The sequence below is a fragment of the Diceros bicornis genome, chromosome 13, assembly GCF_020826845.1.
Source record: "Diceros bicornis minor isolate mBicDic1 chromosome 13, mDicBic1.mat.cur, whole genome shotgun sequence".
Classification (NCBI taxonomy): domain Eukaryota; kingdom Metazoa; phylum Chordata; class Mammalia; order Perissodactyla; family Rhinocerotidae; genus Diceros; species Diceros bicornis.
This window is the reverse complement of record NC_080752.1, coordinates 47,169,593-47,192,978: the sequence shown is the minus strand read 5'-3', so window position 1 is coordinate 47,192,978 and position 23,386 is coordinate 47,169,593. Positions and strand designations below refer to the sequence as shown.

The window sequence follows — 23,386 nt, the reverse complement described above, 5'->3', positions numbered from 1 at the left end:
GGTCTGTGTTGGGCCCAACTGTGAACTTACTTACGATAAAAATATCACCAACTCCATGAATTAAACCTCAAAGACACTGTGCAGATTATAAATACTGACCACCAAATGTGAACATAAATTTAAAACAAAGGACAGCTGATGATCTGATAGTCCAGACATAGGAAGCATCTCCTTTAAAAATGAGAGAATTCAGCGATCCAGTTATTACCAATGCCAACACACAAACTCCAAACAGCCAACCAGAAATGCAACAATCTGAGACACTATGGAAAAAAGAGAATCATTTAAATATTAAGCTTTGTGTTCTACTTTCTTCCCAAAGATTCTGCTGCTTTAAACTTTAATAAAATGATCAGAGCCTAGTAATGGTCCTGGGGGTATGAATCAGAGTCAGAATTCGAAGTTTCCACATCACAAACCTAATCAGATCTTGGGCAAGTTGTGAACAATTTGGCCTCAGCTCCCCACTATTTTCCAAAACCTGTGGGAGTATAATGGCCTATTAAATATTATGACGGTAAAAAGTAGCCTAAAATATAACACAAAATTAAGTTCACTCATTAAAGGTCATTTTTTAAATCCTACTTTATCTTACAGCAGGCTTTCTGAACCTTGGTACTCTTGACTTGATTTTGGACTACATAATTCTTTGTTGTAAGCGGCCATCCTATGCATTGTAGGGTATTTAGCAACATCCCTTGCTTCTACCCACTAGTGCCAGCAGCACTTTGCCCTGAGTTGTAACAACTGAGAATGTCTACAGACATTGCCAAATGTCCCCTCGGGGGCAAAATCGCCCCCGTTGAGAATCGCCGTCTTACAGTGAAATCTCTAATGTAAAATTTTTTACTTTGCATCCAGTGATATGAATAGGTCATGGGGTCACAGAAGAGGATCATTGCCCTACTGGAAAAGTAGGCAGAGAAGTTGAACTGTGAGGTAGAAAAGTCATATTAAACATCAGAAATGAATTTAAACAGAGGGAACAAAAACATCAAACATAACTTCCTGGCAAAGTATGTCTTTTACACATCCATTTAAGTTTCCCTTTTGCTAAGATCACGCTTTTAAAACAACAGCTAATATTTTCATTTCAGGTAAGAAAAGTGTTTCTGGTCTTCAATAATTTTCAATTTGTAACTCTTGATCTAGAACAATAATTTTCAAACTATCTGTGGCAAAAGACCAGTTTTTAAATTTCCAGTCTACTGCAGACCAATACGTAGTCCTATTGTGTGGATTGGTGTCAAACGATTCACAGATTAGCAGCTGTCTATGGGCCACAGGTTGAGGAGCACTGTTCTGGAGTTCTAACTTCTCTTCAGAAGTATGGTTTAAACACCTTCCGAACTCTTTAATGACCAACATTCACAAGCCAATTTATAATGTTTTTGATTACCTTTTTGTTCAAGAGGCAGAAAGAAAAGTGATTTTACCACCTTTTGAAACACAACAATACTAAAATTGAAGGAAGAAAAATAGATTTCTTTTAAAATCCATTTTGGATACTTTAACGTAAGACAGAATTATGAAAGCGCCTTAAATATCCTTAATCCCTAATATTTCCTGCTCTAGCCCTTTAAAGAAGTACAGCCTCTTTTGTTAGAACAATTGTATGGCTGCAAAGTGGGTGAAAAGCAGACTGGTTTTAAAATCCTGATTCTTCTGCTAACCTTCTCTTTCCCTCCAGAGGATCTTTTAAAAGGTAAACAATTTAGAAATATCACTCGTTTATATAGGCTGACACTCTCCCTCCAATTAAACTTCTATTCATAAATGAAGTAAAAGAATCTCAGCTGGGGCTACATTTCCAGGTTACACAGCAGTGGCTCTTGGAAATGGCTGGAAAAAGCAGGGGACCATTTTGAGTTTAGCCCAAATGACTTGTTTCATGATCACGAAACAGGTTTTGTGTATGTAGATTTGTATCTGTGTATGTAGAATTGTCTATACTAAACCAGACAAGGAACCACCCAGACCTGGGCTCACAGCTCCCGTCCTGGGGCTAACTTAAAATTTAATTCAACAGGGCAAGTCAGAGTGCCACAAGGAGTCTTTCAGCTCATTTCCATGCTTGTCTGCACATACATACCCCCAGCCTTTAAAATTGTAGTCTTAGATTTAGAAATTACCTTTTATAATCAGACAGCCCTGCCTGCTTTATATCAATGAGGCTTTCTCTTTAATACTTCACCAGAAAATTAAAACACGGAATTCATTAGGAAATGCCTGGCAAAGGCAAGATGGATATGGGAACTTAATGTATTCCTGCCCACCTTTTCAGAGAAAGAGGATGATGACACAGGAATGCAGAGGATTGAGACAATATGAAAAAAGCATGAAGATTTTCTTATCTTTTTCCAAACTCAAGTTTGGATGCACAGCAGGAAAAAACAGGAAGCCTCAGGGCCAGCCTTGATTCACTCAGAAAGCCCTCATAAACCAAGGGCACCACACTAACAAGTCATTAGTCCTCTGAGTCACAAAATCCAACCTCCACCATGTCGTCTAACAAAAATGCAAAATATTAACAGTGAAAAAATGTTCTCCTCAGGGTTCTGCAAAATTGGACAAACGGTGGCTTTCAACCACAGAATGAGTAAGAACAAATTCTAAAACCTCTTCCCCATCAACTGACTGCTACATAAGTGTCTCTCGATCTGATAAGTTGGGCTGAATTTGTGGTCTGTGGTCAGAATCATCTCCGGTGGGGTCGTTTTCCTCACCAGACTCCACATAGATGGGCCAGTCATTGTCTGTGTCACTCTTTTCTTGGCTTTCGGATGAAGCCTCCACCAGGCTAAGGTTGATGGGCATCAAATCGTCCTCGTCGTCATGCGTGTCTGTGATGCAGGTGCAGCTGTCGCACAGCCCGAAGCGCCGCAGCCCCTGCGACAGGTGACTCGTGAAGGTTCTTCTGCAGCCCTTGCAGATGATTGGACGGTTGGATCTGTGGACCTAAAGTCAGAAGCAGACACAGTAAATGTTACAGAAAGGGGGCTGAGCCATGGCCTACAAGGCCCCATGTGATCTGGCCCCTGGCTGACCCTCCACCCTCATCATTTCTCCCCACTCTCCCCCTCATTCTCTTTGCCACAGTCTCAGCCTCACCAAGGTCCTTTCCACCCCAGGGCCATTGGACATGCGTGGAATGTGCCCTCCTCCCCGTCACCAACTCCTCCCCCTTACTAATGCCTTTGAAGGAAGTCTTCTCTGATGCCCCAGACCAGGTTAGGTTCCCTAGCTATGTATTCTCACCTATACTCTCTCCTTTGTTGTATTTCTGACAATCATTGGCAAAAATCACTAGACTGTAAGCTCCAAGGGGGCAGGGACTTCCTTACTCACATTCTCTGTCCTCTGTCACATTTGTTACTATATCCCTAGTGCCTGGCATATAAAGGGCACTCAGTGAACTGATTAGGATTTTAGGCATGGCTTTTTATGTACCTTGGATTGGTTAGTTATTAGGAAGGCAGATTTGCTAGACAGTGTATTCCCCAAATGCGACAGCAGATGCTTCATCCTTGACTTTTCTGTTGATAAATGCATTCCTTATTTATGAGAACTTTGCATATGAGGAAAGAGAGCCTGATCTCTTTTCAGCAGCCCCAGGGGTCCCCTCTGTATAAAGAACCCTCCTTCCAATGTGTGCCCTCTTCAGGAACTCCAGCCAACAGTGGATCTGTGAACCAATCAGAGCCTCTCTTTTAGAGAGCTCCAGATGCAGGATACATACAAGAGGCAGAGACAGAGAGAAACAGATGCAGAAGGGCCAAGAACATGACACCCAGTTTGCTGGAGCTGCCATTACATCCTGACCAATGTCCCTGCTTTCCATGAAGTTTCCTGGGCTTCCTACACTGAACCCCCAACACTTGAGCCAACCTGAGTGTGTATCTGACCTTTGCAACCTGACAGGGCCTTTGAATACCACCTCTTTGGGCTGCAGTAGACTGCACTATGTATAACGTAGAAAGATAGAGGGAATGAGGATTCCAAGCAATGAAACATCTTACAGGCACCCAGGGACCAACTGCTGCCAAGACAGACTGAAAATATAATTTGAAATGAAAAAGACAAACAAAACTTAAGGCCTTGGGATGAGGCCATCTTCAGACAAGTGTGCTGGGGCCAGCACCAAGAGCAGAGGCAGTTAGTAACCTTGTACTTATCTCAAATCTGGATTCTTTCAAAACCATAATTCACATACCATAAAATCCACCCTCTTAAAGTGTACAATTCAGTGGTTTTTACTATATTCACAAGGTTGTGCAACCATCACCACCATCTAATTCCAGAACATTTTCATCACTTCATAAAGAACGCTATACTCATTAATAGTCATCCTTCTCCCATTCCCACATTCCCCCAGCCCCTGGTAACCACTAATCTACTCTCTATCTCCACGCCCATTTTGAACATTTCATATAAATGGAATCATACAAAATGTGGCCTTTTGTGACTGGCTGCTTTCATGTAGCATAATGCTTTCAAGGTTCATCCATGTTGCAGCATGTATCAGAACTTTATTCTGTTTTATGGCTGAATGTAGTCCATTGTATGGATATAACACATTTTGTTTATTAATTCATCAGTTGATGGACATTTGGGTTCTTTCCACTTTTTGGCTATTATGAATAATGCTGCTATGAACATTCATGAGCAAGTTTTTGTGCAAATGTATGTTTTCAGTTCTCTTGGGTATATACCTAGATGTGGAATTGCTGGGTCCTATGGTAATTATGCTTAAATTTTTGAGGAACCGCCAAAATGTTTTCCACAGTGGCTGCATCATTTTACATTCCCACCAGCAATATATGAGGGTTCCAATTTCTCCACATCCCCACATAACGCTTTATTATTATTCATTTTTTGATTAGCAATCCTAGTGTGAAGTGGCATCTCATTGCGGCTTTGATTTCCATTTTCCTAACGACTCATAATGTTGAGCATCTTTTCATGTGTTTATTGGCCATTTGTATATCTTATTTGGAAAAATGTCTACTCTTGCCCATTGTTTAATTGGCTTGTCTTTTTATTGTTGAATTGTAAGAGTTCTTTATATATTCTGGCTACTAGATCCTTAGCAGATAAATGATTCGCAAATATTTTCTCCCCTTCTGTGGGTTGTCTTTTCACATTCTTGATAGCATCCTTTGAGGTCCAAACCATTTTTATGGTGGACTTTCCAAAGACTGATTGACTTGCTCAAAGATGATCTTAAATGCAATGCCTTTCTAAATAGCCTGAATGCTTTTTAAGTAGGTAGGAATCACCCACTCACGTGGGAGACAAAATCCTCTGGGGGTAGCCAGTGGCAGGGGAGGTCCCCTTGGGCTAGGGCCCTCTTTGCTGCCCACAGGTAGCACTATAAATGGCAGTATAACCCTCCCACTCCCAGGTGCTGGGATGCTGAGTGGGAAACTAAGGATACAGCTTACCTTTGGCACCACACCAGCGGGAACAGACCCACAACCCCCTGTCCAAGCCTCAATATTCTCTGACTTATGACAACCATCCCTGACTAGGATCTAAACTTTCTTGACTCTTCTAAGAAAACTAGTCTGTTACCATATAAATATTAACTTTCTCTATGTACCACCAACCCAGCTTTTGTTTAGTAATAGAAACATTATGTTTAAAATTCTCTGAAAATACTCCAGTGGACAGAGAAGTGAAAGACAGGCTGGCTTTACCCTTACATTAGACAAATAGCATGAACCACCCCCTCCCGCCACCTACCACGAGAGAATTGCCAGCCCAGACACTTACGCTCAGCGCGTGGCTCCGCAGGTGCTCCTGGCGAGTGAACCTCTTGCCACAGGTCTCACAGGGGTAGGGCCGCTCGCCTGTGTGTGAGCGGATGTGCCGTTTAAGGATGCCCTTCTGTTTGGCAGTGTAAGGGCAGAAAGGACACTTGTGGAGCTTAATGGGGACCACCAGCACATCACCTGGGGAACCAAATGGATTGATTCAGTTGTATTGTAAGCAGCAACAACACTAGCCACCCTCCGATGGATGGGATCCGGAGCTGGGGAATACCATCAGCCAGATCAAGGGGGAGGACACCCACTGTACCATCAGCTAACCACAAGAGACTGTCTGCAAATGTCAACTCCGTCTGGCTCCCAATCAGCCAGAGGGTAGAGTGGGCTTCTGATATAGAGTTGCAAGGAATGCCATAAGGCACTGGCTTCAAAATTCTCTGTGACTCACAGTTAGAAACACAGCTTACACCACAACCTCAAAACACACAGGCCTTCACGTGGACCACTGGAAAAGCTTCCCAAAATAACACTCACTCTGATAGTGTCTATTCTATTTGATTTCATTGTAAAGCAATACTGATTGAGACCCTGTTATGGACAAAATTACTTCCCCCCAAAACTCATAACGTTGAAGTTCTAACCTCTGATGTGACTGTATTAGGAGACAGAGCCTTTTAGGAGGTAATTTAGGGTAAATGAGGTCGTAAGGGGGGAGCCCTAATCTGATAGGACTGTGTCCTTATGAGAAGAGGAAGAGATATCAGAGATCTCTTTCTCTCTCTGCTCATGCACAGAGGAAAGGCCATGTGAGGACCAGCAAGAAGCAGTCACCTGCAAGCCAGGAAGAGAGCTCTCACCAGAAACCAGCCCTGCTGGCACCGTGATCTTGGACTCTGAGCCTCCAAAACTGTGCAAAAATAAATTTCTGTTGTTTAAGCCACTCAGTCTGTGGTATGCCGTTATGGCAGCCTGAGCTGACTAATACAGACCTCCTGAATTGATCTCATGACCCTCAAAATCTTGAAAAATCTCTGGCCCAGGATTCATGCTTTCTTTGACAGTAGTTCCTAAGATTAGCTTCCAGGCATGTGTAGAAGAGTTTTGCGATGAGGCAGAACCTGAATTGTTTGGAATTCATATTAACTCTATATATGTGAAATCACCAAATATCCAGGAATTCACTTAAATCTTTTTCCAACTCTTTTTTTTTTACTGAGGAAGATTCACCCTGAGCCAATATCTGTTGCCAATCTTCCTCTTTTTTCTGCTTGAGGAAGATTAGCCCTGACCTAACATCCATGCCAATCTTCCTCTATTTTCTATGTGGCTCACCACCACAGCATGGCTGACAAGTGGTGTAGGTCCATGCCCAGGATCCAAACCTGCGAACCTGGGCAGCCAAAGTGGAGCATACTGAACTTAACCACCATGCCACAGGGCCAGCCCCAACTTTTTTTTTCCCCCCATCTTGCTCATACAACCATTAAGGTGATAACACGATTATCATCCACGTGTATAGAAACTATGCCTTTCAAATTTCCTGAGTTCTCCTTATTGCAATATTCCGAGACTTGTTCCCTCTATCCATGCCCTTCAGGATTTTACAGACTTTGGTCATATCATCTATGAAGGCACTAATGATCAAGTTTTCCAGGCACAGAAACCTGGGTTCAAGTCCTGGCTCTACTACTGACCAACCGTGTGACCTTGGACATCTCATTTAACTTCTCTGTGCCTTACTTTACTCACCTGTAAAATAGGGACGATGACCGTTCCCACCACACGGGATTGTGGTCAGAAGGAAATAAAGTACACCTAAAACACAGCACCTGGCACAGAGTGAGCTCTTGTAAATGTCAGCCATTTTTGTCCCCATCATCATCTCCTTGGTGCTTCTTCACTGATTAAGCGGGCCAGGCTGTTGCGGTCTCTCTCAACAGTAGAGACCACACTTGTGGTCTCTCTCAACTCCTTTTCTCTGGGACCCTCTCAGGACACCTAAATGGGCTTTGTCTTTCCTGAGGTGCAGCCAAAAGTATGGCAAGCTGAATTCCAGGTGAGACCCAACATCATTGTATGTAAAGGTAGAGATGGTTCTCTTTGGTTTCTAGTTTCCATCCTGACAATGCCTAACATTTTGCATAATCTATTGTGACTCCAAAACCTGTTTCCTAGAATAAAAACAGCAGCTCATAGCTCATCACTGCATACATATGTTGGATTATTTATTTCTCACTGATCACACTGGTACTGAGATGCCAGTTTCCTGCTCACTCCTCTGGCATTGTGGAATTTTCCTATCATTTATCCCCACCAGCCTGGCATTGTACTATAACCTTCTTCCCGATTATCTACAAAAATATTGAATAAGGGGCCGGCCGGTGGAGCAGGCGGTTAAGTGCGCACGTTCCACTGCGGCGGCCCGCGGTTCGCCGGTTCAGACCCCGGGCGCGCACCGATGCACTGCTTGTCAAGCCATGCTGTGGCGGCGTCCCATATAAAGTAGAGGAAGATGGGCATGGATGTTAGCCCAGGGCCAGTCTTCCTCAGCAAAAAGAGGAGGATTGGCAGATGTTAGCTCAGCGCCAATCTTCCTCACCAAAAGAATATATATATATTGAATAAAATGGGTCCAGTCCTTAGTCCTTGGAAAAACCAACTGTTAACTATTTTTCCATCAGAAAAGTATGAATTATCGCAACACTTTCCTCCCTCTCTCACGATCTTATTCCCTACAACACAACAGTTCACTTGAATGCCTATTAGGCGCCAGGCACTATCAAGGTCCGTCTTTACCAAGACACCAGTTTCCTCCCTCAAGAAGTTAAATCTAGGTGCCGTCCCAGTGTCATAGTGGTTAAGTTTGCCGCCCTCCACTTCAGCGGCCCTGGTTTGTGGGTTTGGAGCCTGGATGTGGACCTGCGCCATTCATCAGCCATGCTGTGGCAGCAACCCACATACAAAAATAGAGGGAAGATTGGCACAGATGTTAGCTCAGGGAAAATCTTCCTCACCTCCCCCCAAAAAAGAAGTTAAATCTAAGAAGAGGCAAAGACATATAAACAAATTCATACAATATAATATAACACATGCAAAGTTCAAAGTGATGAAGAAATATAGATGAGAAAGTAATCAATTCTCTCTAGGAGTTCAGAGAAGATTTCATAGAAGAGGTGATCTTTGAGCAAGGTTTTTTTTTTAAAGATTTTATTTATTTATTTTTCCCCCCAAAGCCCCAGTAGATAGCTGTATGTCATAGCTGCACATCCTTCCAGCTGCTGTACGTGGGACACGGCCTCAGCACGGCTGGAGAAGTGGTGCGTTGGTGCACGCCCGGGATCCGAACCCGGGCCGCCAGCAGCGGAGCGCGCGCACCCAACCGCAAAGCCACGGGGCCGGCCCTGAGCAAGGTTTTAAAGGATGAATAGGAGTTCACCAGGAGTCCAAGATTGAGAAAAGTATCTCAGACAGAGGAACAACACGTGCTTAGGCTCAGAAGTAAATGAGAATATGGAATATAAAGTGGAGTGGAGGGGAATGAGGCCGAGGAAGAGGCAAGAACCAGACTGTAAAGGCCACATTCATTCATTTATTCAACAAATTAATACTGAGCAGCTACAATGTGTCACACTGTATTCTAGGCCCTGGGGATACAGTAGTGAACAGTAAAGACAAAAATCCCTGCCTTCGTGATGCTGACATGTTAAGGAACTTGGACTTTATTCTGTAAGCAGTTAGGATTTCAAGCAGGGGAAGTACGTGGTCAGATCTGACTTTTGAAAGATCCCTCTGGGGACAATGCAAGGGAAGGATTTAAGAGAGAGGCAAGATTAAAGGCAGGAAGTCCAGGTGGGAGGGGATGAGAGAAGACATGAACTAAAGCAGTGGCTGTGGAGGTCGAGAGGAGGAGATAAGTCTGAGGAGAAGTAAAATTAATAGGACTCCATGCCCACATGGGGGATGGGAGAGAAGGGAAAGAGAAGATTCTAAATGACATAGATTCTGGGTTAGCTGACTTGGTGGAATAAACTGAGGCAGGAAACACAGGAGGAAAAGCAAGTACAGGAGGAATGAGGAATTCAGTTTGGATTTTACGACGTCTGAGGCAGGCCCAGAGCATCCACAGGGGAATATCTGGGTTAGACAGATAAATCTGGAGCTTAGGGGAAAATACAGGTTTGAGAGTCCTCAGCAGATTGGAGTGGTTGCTTTCACTGGCTTCCCCCTGAGCACCCAGCTTCCCTTATCCCATGGCCCTGACACCCTTGGGTCAGAGGTGGGTAGGGTCCTCCTCGTGCCTTATTGTCATTTCCAGACCACTGTCCCTCTCTCCTTCCTTACAAATCTTAAGATCTTTTGAAGCTCATACCATCAGATGATACCACTGCTACCTCTCCTTGTTACAGTCGTCCAGGAGCCTAGGTCATGTCACTCCTTGGAGATTTGATCCCATTGCCCTCAAACACAAGTCCTGGCATAACTCTTTGGTATGAATGCCAAAAATGATCCTTCCAACACCCTGGCCTCTCTGTTCCTCAACCTCCTTTTTCCAAAGACCTTGTCTTCCACCCCCCGTCAGCCACCCAGTCCTAGACCAAGGGCTCCCAACTCTGCCTGCATATTAGAATCACATGGGAAACTTAAAACAAAAAAATGCTAATGTCCAATGCCCATCTCATGCATCATATTTTTATTTTTTGTTTTTTTTTGTATGTGTGTGTGAGGAAGATTAGCCCTGAGCTAACATCTGTTGCCAATCCTCCACTTTTTGCTGAGGAAGATTGGCCCTGGGCTAACATCCGTGCCCATCTTCCTCTACTTTATATGTGGGATGCCTGCCACAGCATGGCTTGATAGGCAGTGCGTAGGTCTGTGCCCGGAATCCAGGCCTGCAAACCCCAGGCCGCTGAAGCAGAGTGCACAAACTTAACCACTACGCCACTGGGCCGGCCCCAAGTAAGCATCATATTTGTAAAGCACCCTTCCCTTTCTAATGTATGGTCAGAGGTGAGAATCATGGCCCCATACCTAGATATTGCCAATAACTGTATTCACTCCATAACTCACATTTCAAGCACCCACTTCTCAATCAACATCTCTTATCTTTCCGGCTCACCCCAAGTGTCCTTTCTTTGCTGGGAACTTGAAGCCATGGACTATACCACCATTTTACTGCGTATACCCCTCCTTCCCCAGTTTAGTGCCCATAGTCCATCAATGAAATCACTCCTTTGCATACACTCTCTACTGCTTTGGTCCTTTCTCTCCCTCTATCTGTATTGGTTAAACCTGAAGTCTGGTTAAATACAACTCTCTGCCTATTCCATACCTGAAAGAAGGCAAGTTACCATCACTGGAGAAAAATACACAACTGTGTGTTCTGGTCTCACTTTAAATCCATCCAACCATCACCATCTGACCACTAACATCAAAAGAGCCCTTGGTTCTGCCCATGCATCCCAATTACCTCCCTGGTTCATTCAGTCTCCCACTCTTCTCAATGACTATTTTTCACCTTCCTTCTGCTCAAACCTCCAACCCCTCCTACCCTTTCCTCACTTTCAGCTGCTGTCTTGCTTCTCATTTCATTGAGAAGGAGAAACAACCGAAAGAGAACGTCTACATGCTCCTAGCCATCCCTCAACCTCCCATGTGAACAAATGATCTGCTTTCACAATTACAATGAATGAATTGTCCTTCCTCCCATCCAAGGCGAGATCGTCCCCTCCACTTGTACATGGGATCCCATCTCCCCTTTGCTCTATCAACTGTCCCTCTCTCTTCCACCATCAATTATCCTCCTCTCTCCTGGATCATTCCCATCCGTAAATAAACACGGTTTTAGATCCTTTACCTTAATAAAAACCTTGACCTCGTATCCCCCTTCAGCCACTGATGCAATTCTTTGCTCCCATCACAGCAAAATTCCTTGAAAGAAGCATTTATACCCACTATCTTCACATCTATTTCTGCAGCTCTCTTTTAAGCCTACTCCACCCAGTCTTCTGCCCCACCACTTCACTGACACCGCTCTTAAGCTCACCAATGACCTCTTCGTTATTAAACCCAGTGATCAGTTCTCAATCTGCCTATATGCAGTATTGGACATTGTTTTTTTTTTTTATTTTTTTTAAAGATTTTATTTATTTATTTTTTCCCTCCAAAGCCCCAGCAGATCGTTGCATGTCATAGCTGCACATCCTTCCAGTTGCTGTATGTGGGACGCGGCCTCAGCATGGCCGGAGAAGCGGTGCGTCCTGCACGCCCGGGATCCGAACCCGGGCCGCCAGCAGCGGAGCCCGTGCACTTAACCGCTAAGCCACGGGTCCGGCCCCTGGACATTGTTGATTTCTCCTTTTACTTGAAACACTTTTTCCTCTTGGCACCCATCACTCCTTCTTGATTCTCCTTCTACCTCACTGGCTGCCCCTTCTCAGTCTCCTTTGCTGGCTTCTCTCTATTTTCCTGACCTCTAAATGTTGGAGTTCCAGGGCCCAGTCCTTAGATCTCTTATCTTCTCCTTCTAGATCTATAAGTTTATGGAATATATAGGTTTTTAACTCCGTGGACCCATTAATGACTCCCAAATTTATATCTCAGCTCTGACTTCTCCCCAGATCTGTAAACTAATAGATGCAATTGCTTACTGAACATCTCCACTTGGATATCCAATAGGCATCACAAACATAACATGTTTGAATCAATTGCTCAAGCTAAAAACCTAGGGTCATCCTTAACTCCCCTCTTTCTTACACCACTCATACAAGCCATGAGCAAATCTGGTCAGCTCTACCTTTGCGAGTCAGTATAGTCCTAATCCAACCACTTCTCACCTCTCTACTGCTGCCACACTGATTCAAGGAGCAGGGTCTCACCTGGGTTATTGCAGTAACCTCCTAAGTGATTCTTCCTGCAAGGGTGGAAACAAGAGGACCACTGAGGAGGTTACTGCACACAGTACCCAAGGGATCCTTGTAATATATGTGATTTCAAGTCACTCTCTGCCAAGACCCTCTAGTGGCTTCTCTTCTCAGACTGGTATCAAAGGCCTTCTCATGGCCTTCAAGGACCTCACCCAAATTTCTGACTTCATCCCCTAATACTCTGTCTTGCTCACTCCAATCCAGCCACCCCAGCGTCCTTGCTGTTCCTTTGGTTCACTCGCCAAGTGTGATCCTGCACCTGGGCCTTTGTGCCTTGCTCTTCTGCCTGGAATGTTCTTCTCCATTATATCTGCATAGTTTGCTTTCTCACTCCCTTGAGGTTTCTGCTCAAAGGCAACTTGTTAGGAAGGCCTTCCTGGTCAACACTAAATAAAATGGCATCCCCTTCACTCTCTATCAACCTTTCCCTGCTTTAGTTCGTCTTCATACCATATATTTATTTATTTGTCTATTGTTTCTCTCCCTACACTGGAATGTCAGCTCCACGAAACAAGGATAGTCTTTTATTCACTGGGATTAACAGTGTCTGGTATATAGTAAGTGTTCAATAGATATCTGTTAAATGAATGAATAAAAGAACAGGAATGATAAGATGTTGAAGCAGCAAGCCAGTGATGGAATGCTGGACACACTGACACTAAATAACCCCATGATGAGGCTGAAAAGGAATGGGCACAGGTAACAGCAGTTGGTACTTGTGATGTCAGAAGCCAGGGGAAGAAAGAATTTCAAGAAGGAGAGAAAGGTCAGAGTCAACAACCGAGAGAAGTCAAGTAAGATAACACCTGAAAATCACTCGCTGGATCAGCTCTGGAAATGTATAGCTGACCTCATGACAGCGGTTTCAGTGCTGTGTAGGGGGTGGAAGCCAGACCACAGTGGGCTGAGAAAAGAGTGGGAAGTAAAACAGCGGAGGTAGCCAATGTAGATGAACTTTCCAGGAAGCAATGCGAGGTGCTGGACGTGGAGTTAGGAGGTCTAGGGGAGGAATTACAGGAGGACCTTGTGATTTGACAGCATCTGCTAATGTCAGGGATGAGCAACACGGGTACAGAACTATTACAGCAGCTTCTAGATGGTTTTCCTGCCCTGGTGTCCCATCTCCACACCATCTTGTGCTGAGGCCAAATTAACCTCCCTGAAGCACAGATCCTGTCCACTCCCAAGCTCAGAAACTACCCAAAATACCCCCTGTGTCTACAGATAAAACCTTACCTCTTAGCATTTAAGATTTTCCATGATCTGACTCCTATCAATTTCTCTTTCAATGTCTCTTCTTCTTACCCTCAGATGCCACTTTCATAAAGCCTCCCCCATCTCCCAGGAGGAAGCCAGATCTCCTGCTTTTGGGCTACTATGAAACTCACACCTCCGTCTGTCTTCCAGCCCTAGTACCTGTCCACCGTGTGATACCAATTACACACATCATATCTCCTCTAAGACACCATCAGTTCTTCAAGGGCTGGATTCATGTCTGACTTATCTTTGTATCTTCACAAGGAAGATGCTCAATATTTGAGCAAATAATTGAGTGACCAAACAAATCAGTCCTACTCTGTGCCTTGGCACTTGGAATAAATGTACCCTAGAGCCGTGTGAATGGAATCAAAACCTGGCAGACAACAGGCGTGGCCAGGGGCCAGGGTGGCTGCCTCGCCATAGCACCCTATAGTTAGAACCTGACTGCACAGACTGATAGACTGGACTTGAATGAAAATCGCATAGAGCTGAATTACTATTTCTTGATACTTGTGCTCACAGACAGAGGGGCTGAAAGATATCATTGCACTGAAATCCTCTATCCACGTGTGTTGCCTTCACAGTTTGTTTAATGAATGAAACTAAGCCCAGGTTTCCAGTTTAGCTGTGCTACTTACCAGCTCTGCATTCCTAGGAAATTCACTAAACCCCTAAATGTGAAAGCACGGTCACAGTCTGTGAAGTGCTATTATACACACGGAAATGAGATTTCAATAAGTTCCCACAGTGTCTTCACTGAAACAGCCACTACCTTCTAAATGCTGGCTAAGCCAGTGTCTCTGAGGACCAGAAACAGCATTTTCAAATTTTTCAAGTCTAGATTTAATCAGACACACAGAACCTTCTTGCTTTACAAAAAACGAAATTAAAAAGTCTTAAGACAGCCATTTAGTAATGAATAAAGGCAGCTGATCTCCCCTTATTTAACAGACTTTCACTACTAATATTGAAGGATGAATTAGAAATGTGATTTATTTATTTCTTGGCTTGAGGTTCTGGAAGCTATAGGGTACATTCAACAGTAAGGTGGGAGCCAAGTTTATTTCTGTCTCCTACAAGACACTTTGCAACACAATTACCTCACCTGTTAAGAGTTAACCATGTTAGGGCCAGCCTCCTGGCTTAGGGGTTAAGTGTGCGCGCTCCGCCGCTGGCGGCCCGGGTTCGGATCCCGGGCGCGCACCGACACACCGCTTCTCCGGCCATGCTGAGGCCGCGTCCCACATACAGCAACTAGAAGGATGTGCAGCTATGACATACAACTATCTACTGGGGCTTTGGGGGGAAAATAAATAAATAAAATCTTTAAAAAAAAAAAAAGAGTTAACCATGTTAACTCATCTCTCAGAATTGTTCAGGGAGGGGCCGGCCCAGTGGCCTAGTGGTTAAGTTCGCTCATTCTGCTTCAGCAGCCGGGGGTTCACCGGTTTGGATCCTGGGTGCGGACCTACTCACCGTTCATCAAGCCACGCTGAGGTGGTGTCCTACATAGAAGAGCTACAATTCAACAGCTATGATGTACAACTATGTACTGGGACTTTGGGGAGAAAAAAAAAGAAAAAGAGTAAGATTGGCAACAGACATTAGCACAGGGCGAATCTTCCAAAAAAAAAGAAAAAACAGAAAAATTAAAAAAAAAAAAAGTTGTTCAGGGAAACAACCAAGTTCTCTCAAACCACAAAATCCTACCAAAGGATATAAGAAATTTACTCACATGAAGCCAAATGCCAACTCCAAAATATTCTCAAGTAGATAGCACCATTGACCATGACATGTTAACTGAGTGTCTACTACGTGCCAGACACCATGGTTGACACAAAGAAGGATAAATTTCCTACCTGTCTAGAACATGTTATCATGTATGAAAACCTTCCATTGGGTCCTCAACCCTGTGAGATGATGATCTCCTGAACAAAACAGGTTCAAAGAGATTTAATGATTTAACCAAAGTCCCACTGCTGGTTAGTGGAAGACAGTATTTTCTTTCCATGTCTTCAAACTGCCCTCAACACGATTACACTCTAGTTGTAGAAGTAAAATACTAACATACACGAAGAGACAATGCCCTGGAGACAGCAGGTGCTCAGTTAATACCTATTGGTGGTGGCGATAATGTGGTGATAATGATGGTGGTGACAATGATGGTAGTGACAATGATGATGATGATGATCATGATGATGGGAGACTATAAGGCACAGATGTGTGTGCTAAATGACCGACAGAGATGATGAATGATAATGGAGCTCACCTGAGTCCTCTCCATACCAATCAGTCTGGACATCAATCACAGAACTCATGGCTCCTCCTGCACCTTCTGGTCTTCCCTCCAAACTCCTAGAAAAGTGATGGTCTGCACCATCTTTGCTCTGGACAGCACTGTTGCGCAGGAGTGCCTCCAGGAATTGCTTCACGTGGTAGTTACTGTAAGCCAAGTCGACGGCCTGGCCACTGGGTAAACCCTCCTCCAGGTGGGCCAGGCCCAGCGGGGCAGCATACCGCTGCAGCCGTTCACCAACCTCCACCTCCACTTCATCAGCATCAAACTCCACCTTGGGCTCTATCTGTTTTGGCAGAGTAGAGAGGTCACTGTCAGCTGAGCCACTGCCCTGGCTGTCTTTCACCACCAGTTCCAGGGGGTGGCAGCCTCTGCAGTCACCACAAGGGGACTCTCTTGGACAGTCCACACTCGCTTCTCCCTCGGCTGGGGGGGAGACCAAGCTCTTGGTATCACAGGAGGTCCCTTCCCTGCCTGAACTGGGGCTTCCACTGTCAACCTGGTGAGCTGCCGCCGCCGCCGCAGCTGCTGCCGCCGCCGCCGCCGCTGCTGCCACTGCTGCCGCCACGGCTGCCTCCTTCTCCATCTTTCGGCAGATATCAAGGGATGACCTGATGTAGGACTTGCAGAAGTTCACCACGTCGTTCATCTGCAGGTAGCTGGCAGCCGACATAACTTCAATAACGTTCTCCCCACACAAATCCAACTTTCCAGAATAGAGGAAATCTAAGATGGTGGAGAAGGCATCGGAGGTGACAATATCCAAGGAGGCGGTGCTGTGCCGCCCGCTGTCCTGGATATAGTGAATGAGCAGGGCTCGGAAGTAGCCGCTGTTGGCAAACAAAATGTTCCTGTGGGCCTTGAAGATCCGCCCTTCCACTATGATGCTGCAGTCACAGAAAAAGTCCCTCTTTCGCTGTTCGTTCAACTCTCCCAAGAGCTTGGCATAATAGGATTGCATCTCCATTTCTCCACCAGGTGCCGCTGCTTTGGAGTAGCCTGTATCTCTGCCAAGATGTTTTTTAAGTTAATTCACAAATCCCAACTTTACAAATAAGATGTTCATTTTTAATTAAAAAAAAATTCCACAAACACTGTTTCAATAGTGTCTTATGATATGGGTATTTTGGATCTAACAAAAATCACTTGTTGTCCAACTGGGTTAATTTACGAAAAACAACAAAAATAACTGCACATGAGCACAGTATGTGGTTTACATGGATTCTTTCAATGAATTTTTTATAAAAACACTATGATAAAGTACCAATATTGTCCCCATATTGATGACCCAGGTGTAACAGAGCCAGGACTCAAAACCAGGTCTATTAACCTTCAGAGTTCATGCTCTTATGCACTACACTCTACTTTCTTCAAGCCTCAAAATATAGATAATACTCAAATCTAAGAATTACTGTTCAGTCTCCAGGGTCCTGATATGGAACTTAGAGACTGACAAGTGCAGTCTCAGCTCACACCTATTATCATCACTTTGTGGAAACATCTGGTGGATTCTTGGGCTAGTCAGCATGCATTCACCATTCTTATGGTTTTAGCACCCATCCCCCATTCTTGGCCAACGTGCTTTGCATCATGCTGGCGCCATGCCCAGGCTCCGGGTGTGTAAGACGTAACGTAAGCCACCCTCTGACCACAGTGATTGGCTCCGAGATGGCCATGTGGCTTCATCAGAGCCAATGAAAAGCAATGAAACATTTGCTGGGGGTTCCAAAAAGGAGCACTCTTTGCTCTGTGGACATGTGGGATGTGAGGGATGCTGCTGCCACACCTCCAGGGGAACCAGCCTAACAAAGATGACAGCCCAGCTCAGGCAGAAGCAACAGATGGAACCCGGGGACCCCCTCTGAGCTCCAACTCATGCTGTGCCAGAAGCCAATTAAGTCCCTTTTTGCTTTAGCTGGTCTGAGTTGGGTTTTCCATCTCTTGCAACTGAGAGACCCCTAATTGATTGACTCCACCACCCTTGGCTTACCCCTCCATATTTTTATGTCCTGCCCTTGTCTGTCAGTGGACTACAAGCCCTTTGAAGGCATGAGCCATGTCTTATTTCATTTGACATCCCCCACAGCACCTGGCAGAGTGCTTTGACCAAAGTAGGTTTGCTAAGTACAAAGGAATACTTTCTTAACTGCTAAGTAGAAAAGTATAAATCAAATTTAATATCCTTCTGCTAGTGAGGAAGACAGGTGCTGACCTTCCACCCGAGCTCTCTTCTGCATCTTTTCCCATCATACCAACCACATAGCCATCCATCAACTACCCGTACTTTTACGTACTGACCCATTGAGCTCAGAGAAGTTCCTCAACCCAGTACATCATCACCCTCTACTGGAATCACGAAAGGCCTAGTTAGAGCTGCCAACCACGGCTAACAACTCTTTAGTACTCTTCCTTTCTAGAAATGGAGCACCAACAATACCTCACCCAACCAGAAATCAGACACCACGCCCCCCAAAAGAGTCCTTCCACAGGCAGAATACATTCACCAAGGCCTATGTACTAACTGCACAGATTTTACTCATAAAAGACCCACAACAACCTTATCAAATGGCAATTTATACCTACTTTATACATATAGTATTTATAACAAGTGTTGCATTAAGTTTAGACATCCGAGAACCAATTAGGGAGAGAAGTGGAGAGGAGCCTCTATAAGCAAGCAAACTGACAATCTTAAAAGTGAGAACTGGGGGCCGGCCCGGTGGCGCAAGCGGTTAAGTGCGTGCGCTCCGCTGCGGCGGCCCGGGGTTCGCTGGTTCGGATCCCGGGCGCGCACCGACGCCCTGCTTGGTAAGCCATGCTGTGGCGGCGTCCCATATAAAGTGGAGGAAGATGGGCACCGATGTTAGCCCAGGGCCGTCTTCCTCAGCAAAAAAAAAAGAGGAGGATTGGTGGATGTTAGCTCAGGGCTGGTCTCCTCACAAAAAAAAAAAAAAAAAGTGAGAACTGACAGCTAGGAAGAGGTAAAAAATTATTTAAAAAAATAGACCTTGGGCTGGCCCCATGGCTTAGCGGTTAAGTGCGTGCGCTCCACTGCTGGCGGCCCGGGTTCGGATCCCGGGCTCCCACCGCTTCTCCGGCCATGCTGAGACCGCGTCCCACATACAGCAACTAGAAGGATGTGCAACTATGACATACAACTATCTACTGGGGCTTTGGGGAAAAAGAAAGAAATAAATAAAATTATAAAAAATAGACCTAGGAATTTTTTCAAAATATCAGCCTGAGGCCATTTAGCTAAAGGTATTAAATGATCCTACATATTCAAAATGGCCTAAGGATATCACTAAATTATAGCCCAGGGCTATAATTGATGGGCCTAAGCCATCAAGAAGATTCTTATCTTTTTATATTCATTTTTAACTCAAGGAAGTTATGTCATAATTTCGGAAATATTTTCATCCCACATAGGCAAAAATAACATTTTGGTTCAGAAAGGAAGAAAAACGTCAGATATCAGAAAAATTCTACTATTCTCAAATAAATCAACCCTGAAAGTTTTCCCAGGACTAAGGTTTCACTGTCGTTCTCCCCTCTTGCACCAACCAAGCCTTCCCAGCAGTTCCTGCTACTGCCTTTGGCAATCAAAATATTAAGGGAAAATCAAGATATAGGAAAATGCTACACTTAAAATGTCACATCCTATTCTTCCTCAGAACGGAAAGAAAACCTATCAGACTGGTAAAATCACATTTTTCAATGTAATAATATCTACTTGTCGATGCAAATAATCCATAATCAATCCATAAATCAAAATTGGTGTGAGTTTATCATGAGCCAGGTTTGAGGACTATAGCCTGGGGCCTTCCTTCCCCAAGGAAAGAAGGGCACTAAAGAAGTGGGGTGTACAGAGTGGTTGTGTACTGTCTTGGAACAAAGAGCATACATCACATATGACAGGAATGTCCCTTTTACAATAATCATGAGATTGCTCTGCTGGCACAGCAGGTGAGTGGTCACAAGATGAGCACAGCAAGTCAGTAATTATCCTTAGTTTTTAAGAAGAGATGCTTATCCTTAAGGGAATGCTGATATGGGGGAAGATACGTCCTTATCTTTATGGGCATCATTCTTGCCTTTGGGACATTGTGAATATGTAAAGCAGCTGTACAATGCATGCTCAACACGCCACGTCAGGCCCTTTTGGAAAAACAAGGTCAGGCCAAATTAGTTTTAAACCAAATGGCTTCCACATATACTCCAATATATCACATTACTTTTCATTTATTTATCACACTGTTGATGGGAATGTAATTTGGAACACCATTTTAGAAGGGAATTTGGCAATATTTATCAAAACTTAAAATACAGACATCTTTTGTCCCAGAAATTTCATTGCTAAAAATTTACCCTTTTGGATGTATTTGTGAAAACACATCAAATTATAAATTCCGAGATGTCCATTGCAGCAGATTTTTGTACTAGCACAAAAACAGACACAATCTGAATGTTCACAATAGGGGACAGGTTAAATCAATGAGGTACATTCACACAGTGGAATACTATGCAACCACGCTTTTAATGAGCTACAGTTGTGTCTGTGCATATGAAAAGGTCACCAAGATATATTAAGAGAACCTGAAATTGATACAATGTTATAAACCAATGTTACTGCAATAAACAAAAAATTTTTAAAAAAAGATATATTAAGAGAAAAAGGCTAGATGCAAATATACACTATGATCCCATCTGTGCATATGTTTTTTCTGGTATATGTATGAATTTTTTTCTGGAAGGTTAACAAGCAAGTTCTGGAAGAGATAACAAGCAGATATCCTTGAGGAGAGGAACTAGGAGAAAGAGGTGTGTGGAGGGACCTTCACTTTCATTTTCAACCTTTCTGTACTGTTAAGATGTTTTACTATGTGCATGTATTGCTTTTTTCTTTTTTAACAAAGAATAAAAAGGAGGAGAGGCAGAGGAGTAAGGAGTTGGCAAACCAGGCAGATAAATATCTAAGTAGGCACAACACTCCTTAACTTGCAGAATAGTCTTTTCTACAGGGTCTCCTCCTAGGGACTTGCATTTTTCACTAGAAGATGCTCATTTCCAGCAATAGCACCCAAAACCCATTTCCTTTGGCTTCCTCTCTGCAAATATTCTAGATTCTACTGGGTCATGTAAACATACTCCCTGACTTTGCAAAAGTCTATCCACATGCTTTCTTCAAACCTTTCCCCAATCCTGCATTTGGCATATAATGTGGAAATACTTATTCAAATCAAGTCCACTCACCTTCTATACTCTGCAGTACACCAGGATCATCACTTCTCCCAGAAAAGAAGCTCCTAGGGTATATTGCTGTCAGAAGTACATTCACCCACACTCTGGCGGGGACCCTCCCAACCTTCCCACAGTTCCAATTCAATTCAACAGTTACTAGAATAGTTACTGGCTCCATACAACGCCTGACACAAGGAAGATGCCAGGAATAGAAAAATCAACCAAGTATAGTGCACGTCATCCAGGAGAGGGCAGATGCCAGCACTACCACTTGCAATAAACTCCCACATTCCCCAGAGGGAATCCTAGCCAGATCACAAGACTGTCTTCATTCATTCTTGAATGCACCAAAAGCAGCCTTGAATTCCACCAACTCTTTCTGACAAGACACCCCTAGGCTCACCAACCTAAGAATAATGAAAATCTGCTCAACTGTCAGCCTCTACTGAGCACTATTCCTCATGAAGCACTGTCCCAAGTACTTTACTAGCATTCGTTAATTTTAACCTCACAATAACCCAGTGCAGTAGATATGATCATTACACCCTCCTTTTCAGAGGAGGAAATTGAGGTTCAAATTTACAGATAACACGCCCAAGCTAGGTTTGGAACCGAGATGTTTGATTACAGAGTTGACATCCTTAAGCACTATGCCAACCTGACTCCCCAGACTCTCCAGGACAGTGAGAAGGGTTGGGGAAGTCACTCCTTTCGCAGCGCATGGAATGGAAGGGAACGACACGGGAGAAGAGTTTCCATTTCCACAGAAAGAATTTCAGGGTCAACTGCATCTTTGGTTCACCTGCTAAACTGCTCGCAAGACAAGGAGATTCTCCCCCGTCCAGAGCCAGACGATCCTGCGGAGATCACCGGAACCAGTTGCTGGACACGGTGTTTGGCCCCCGAGGGTGGGGAACCGAGGCCTTACCCCTCCCATGGCCTCCTGCGGACAAAGTGACCATCGCTGCGGCGGGCACTGCCACAGCCTGGCAGAGCCCTCGCGCCCCGGCACCATCGGAACGAGTTGGCTCTGGGACCACCCGGCTGTACGACTCAGGGGCGGGGGGCCAGTCCCACATCAGGGAAGTGGGGGGCATCTGCCGCCGCGCCGCCCCTGCCCACGCTAGAGGGGAGGGGGGGCTCGGTCATCCAGCCCGGGTTCCCGCGGCAAGGGGTCCCCAGGGCGGGGTGGTCCTAAGGAGGCCAACCGAGAGAGGGCATCCCTGCCCGCTGCCCCCCCGGGCCGACCTCCCTAGGTACCCTGAATCCTCCCCAAACCAATGAAAGCGGCAGCGTGAACCTGCTTCTCGGCTCTCACCTTTCAGCGGGTTCCAGCCGCGCCGCCGCCGAGCTACGCGCTCCGACACGCCCCCCTTTCATTCACCTGTCGTCCCCTCCGATGAGAGGCGGGCAGCTGACCAATCATGGGGGCTCCTGGGCTCAGGAAGGCGGGCCCTTCTGCCAGCAGGTTAGTCAATGGCGCCCACGCCCCCTCCGGAGGATGCGCTCTGAGGGCTCCAGTGCTCGCGGGGTGATGGGAGTTGTGGTCTCAGAGTTCGTTTTTCCAGCCAAGATTAGTGGACAAAACTACAAGTACCAAGATGCCCAAAGGGGCAAGACCCAGCGGTTGTAAAAGCTGGAGCTTGGTTCGGTCTTCTGAGTCCCACTTGAGGGACCTGCGAAGTATTAGTCCCTTTGTCCAGAGAGCTAAAAGCACGTCGTGCATATTAATACAGCCTGGAGAAGGAGAGCTATGACTTACCAGTCCGCACACATTTTACCTGCCGGCACTCTCGCAAAAAACCTAGATCGCAAAAAACCTAGAAACCAAGGAAATGGTTTAATCTACTCAACAGGTTTTTTGTGTGTGTGTGTGTGAGGAAGACCAGCCCTGT

General features: G+C 44.9%; 1 protein-coding gene across 2 annotated transcripts; it reads right to left on the bottom strand.

The window, feature by feature from the left end:
• Window positions 1-1,934: 1,934 nt before the first annotated feature.
• ZBTB8B (zinc finger and BTB domain containing 8B) lies at window positions 1,935-22,871 on the bottom strand. 2 transcript variants are annotated; one of them, XM_058553556.1, is made up of 4 exons: window positions 22,810-22,871; window positions 16,224-17,257; window positions 5,776-5,954; window positions 1,935-2,958 (listed from the first exon to the last, which is right to left on the bottom strand). In XM_058553556.1, exons 1-4 carry the CDS (start codon window positions 22,869-22,871, stop codon window positions 2,641-2,643), a joined length of 1,593 nt encoding a protein of 530 aa, XP_058409539.1. In that variant the 3' UTR covers window positions 1,935-2,640. The 2 variants fall into 2 exon arrangements, with proteins under 2 accessions (XP_058409539.1, XP_058409540.1); XM_058553557.1 differs by lacking the exon at window positions 22,810-22,871 and adding an exon at window positions 22,294-22,774.
• Between the last annotated feature and the right edge of the window lie 515 nt (window positions 22,872-23,386).

Excerpts from the sequence above, each read along its gene's own strand:
- ZBTB8B (XM_058553556.1), bottom strand. The coding sequence starts at position 22,871 with ATGAAAGGGGGGCGTGTCGGAGCGCGTAGCTCGGCGGCGGCGCGGCTG. Across the intron at positions 17,258-22,809 it reads CGGCTGGAACCCGCTGAAAG|AGATACAGGCTACTCCAAAG; the intron begins GTGAGAGCCGAG and ends ACATCTTGGCAG. Across the intron at positions 2,959-5,775 it reads TGCGGAGCCACGCGCTGAGC|GTCCACAGATCCAACCGTCC; the intron begins GTAAGTGTCTGG and ends TTCTGACTTTAG.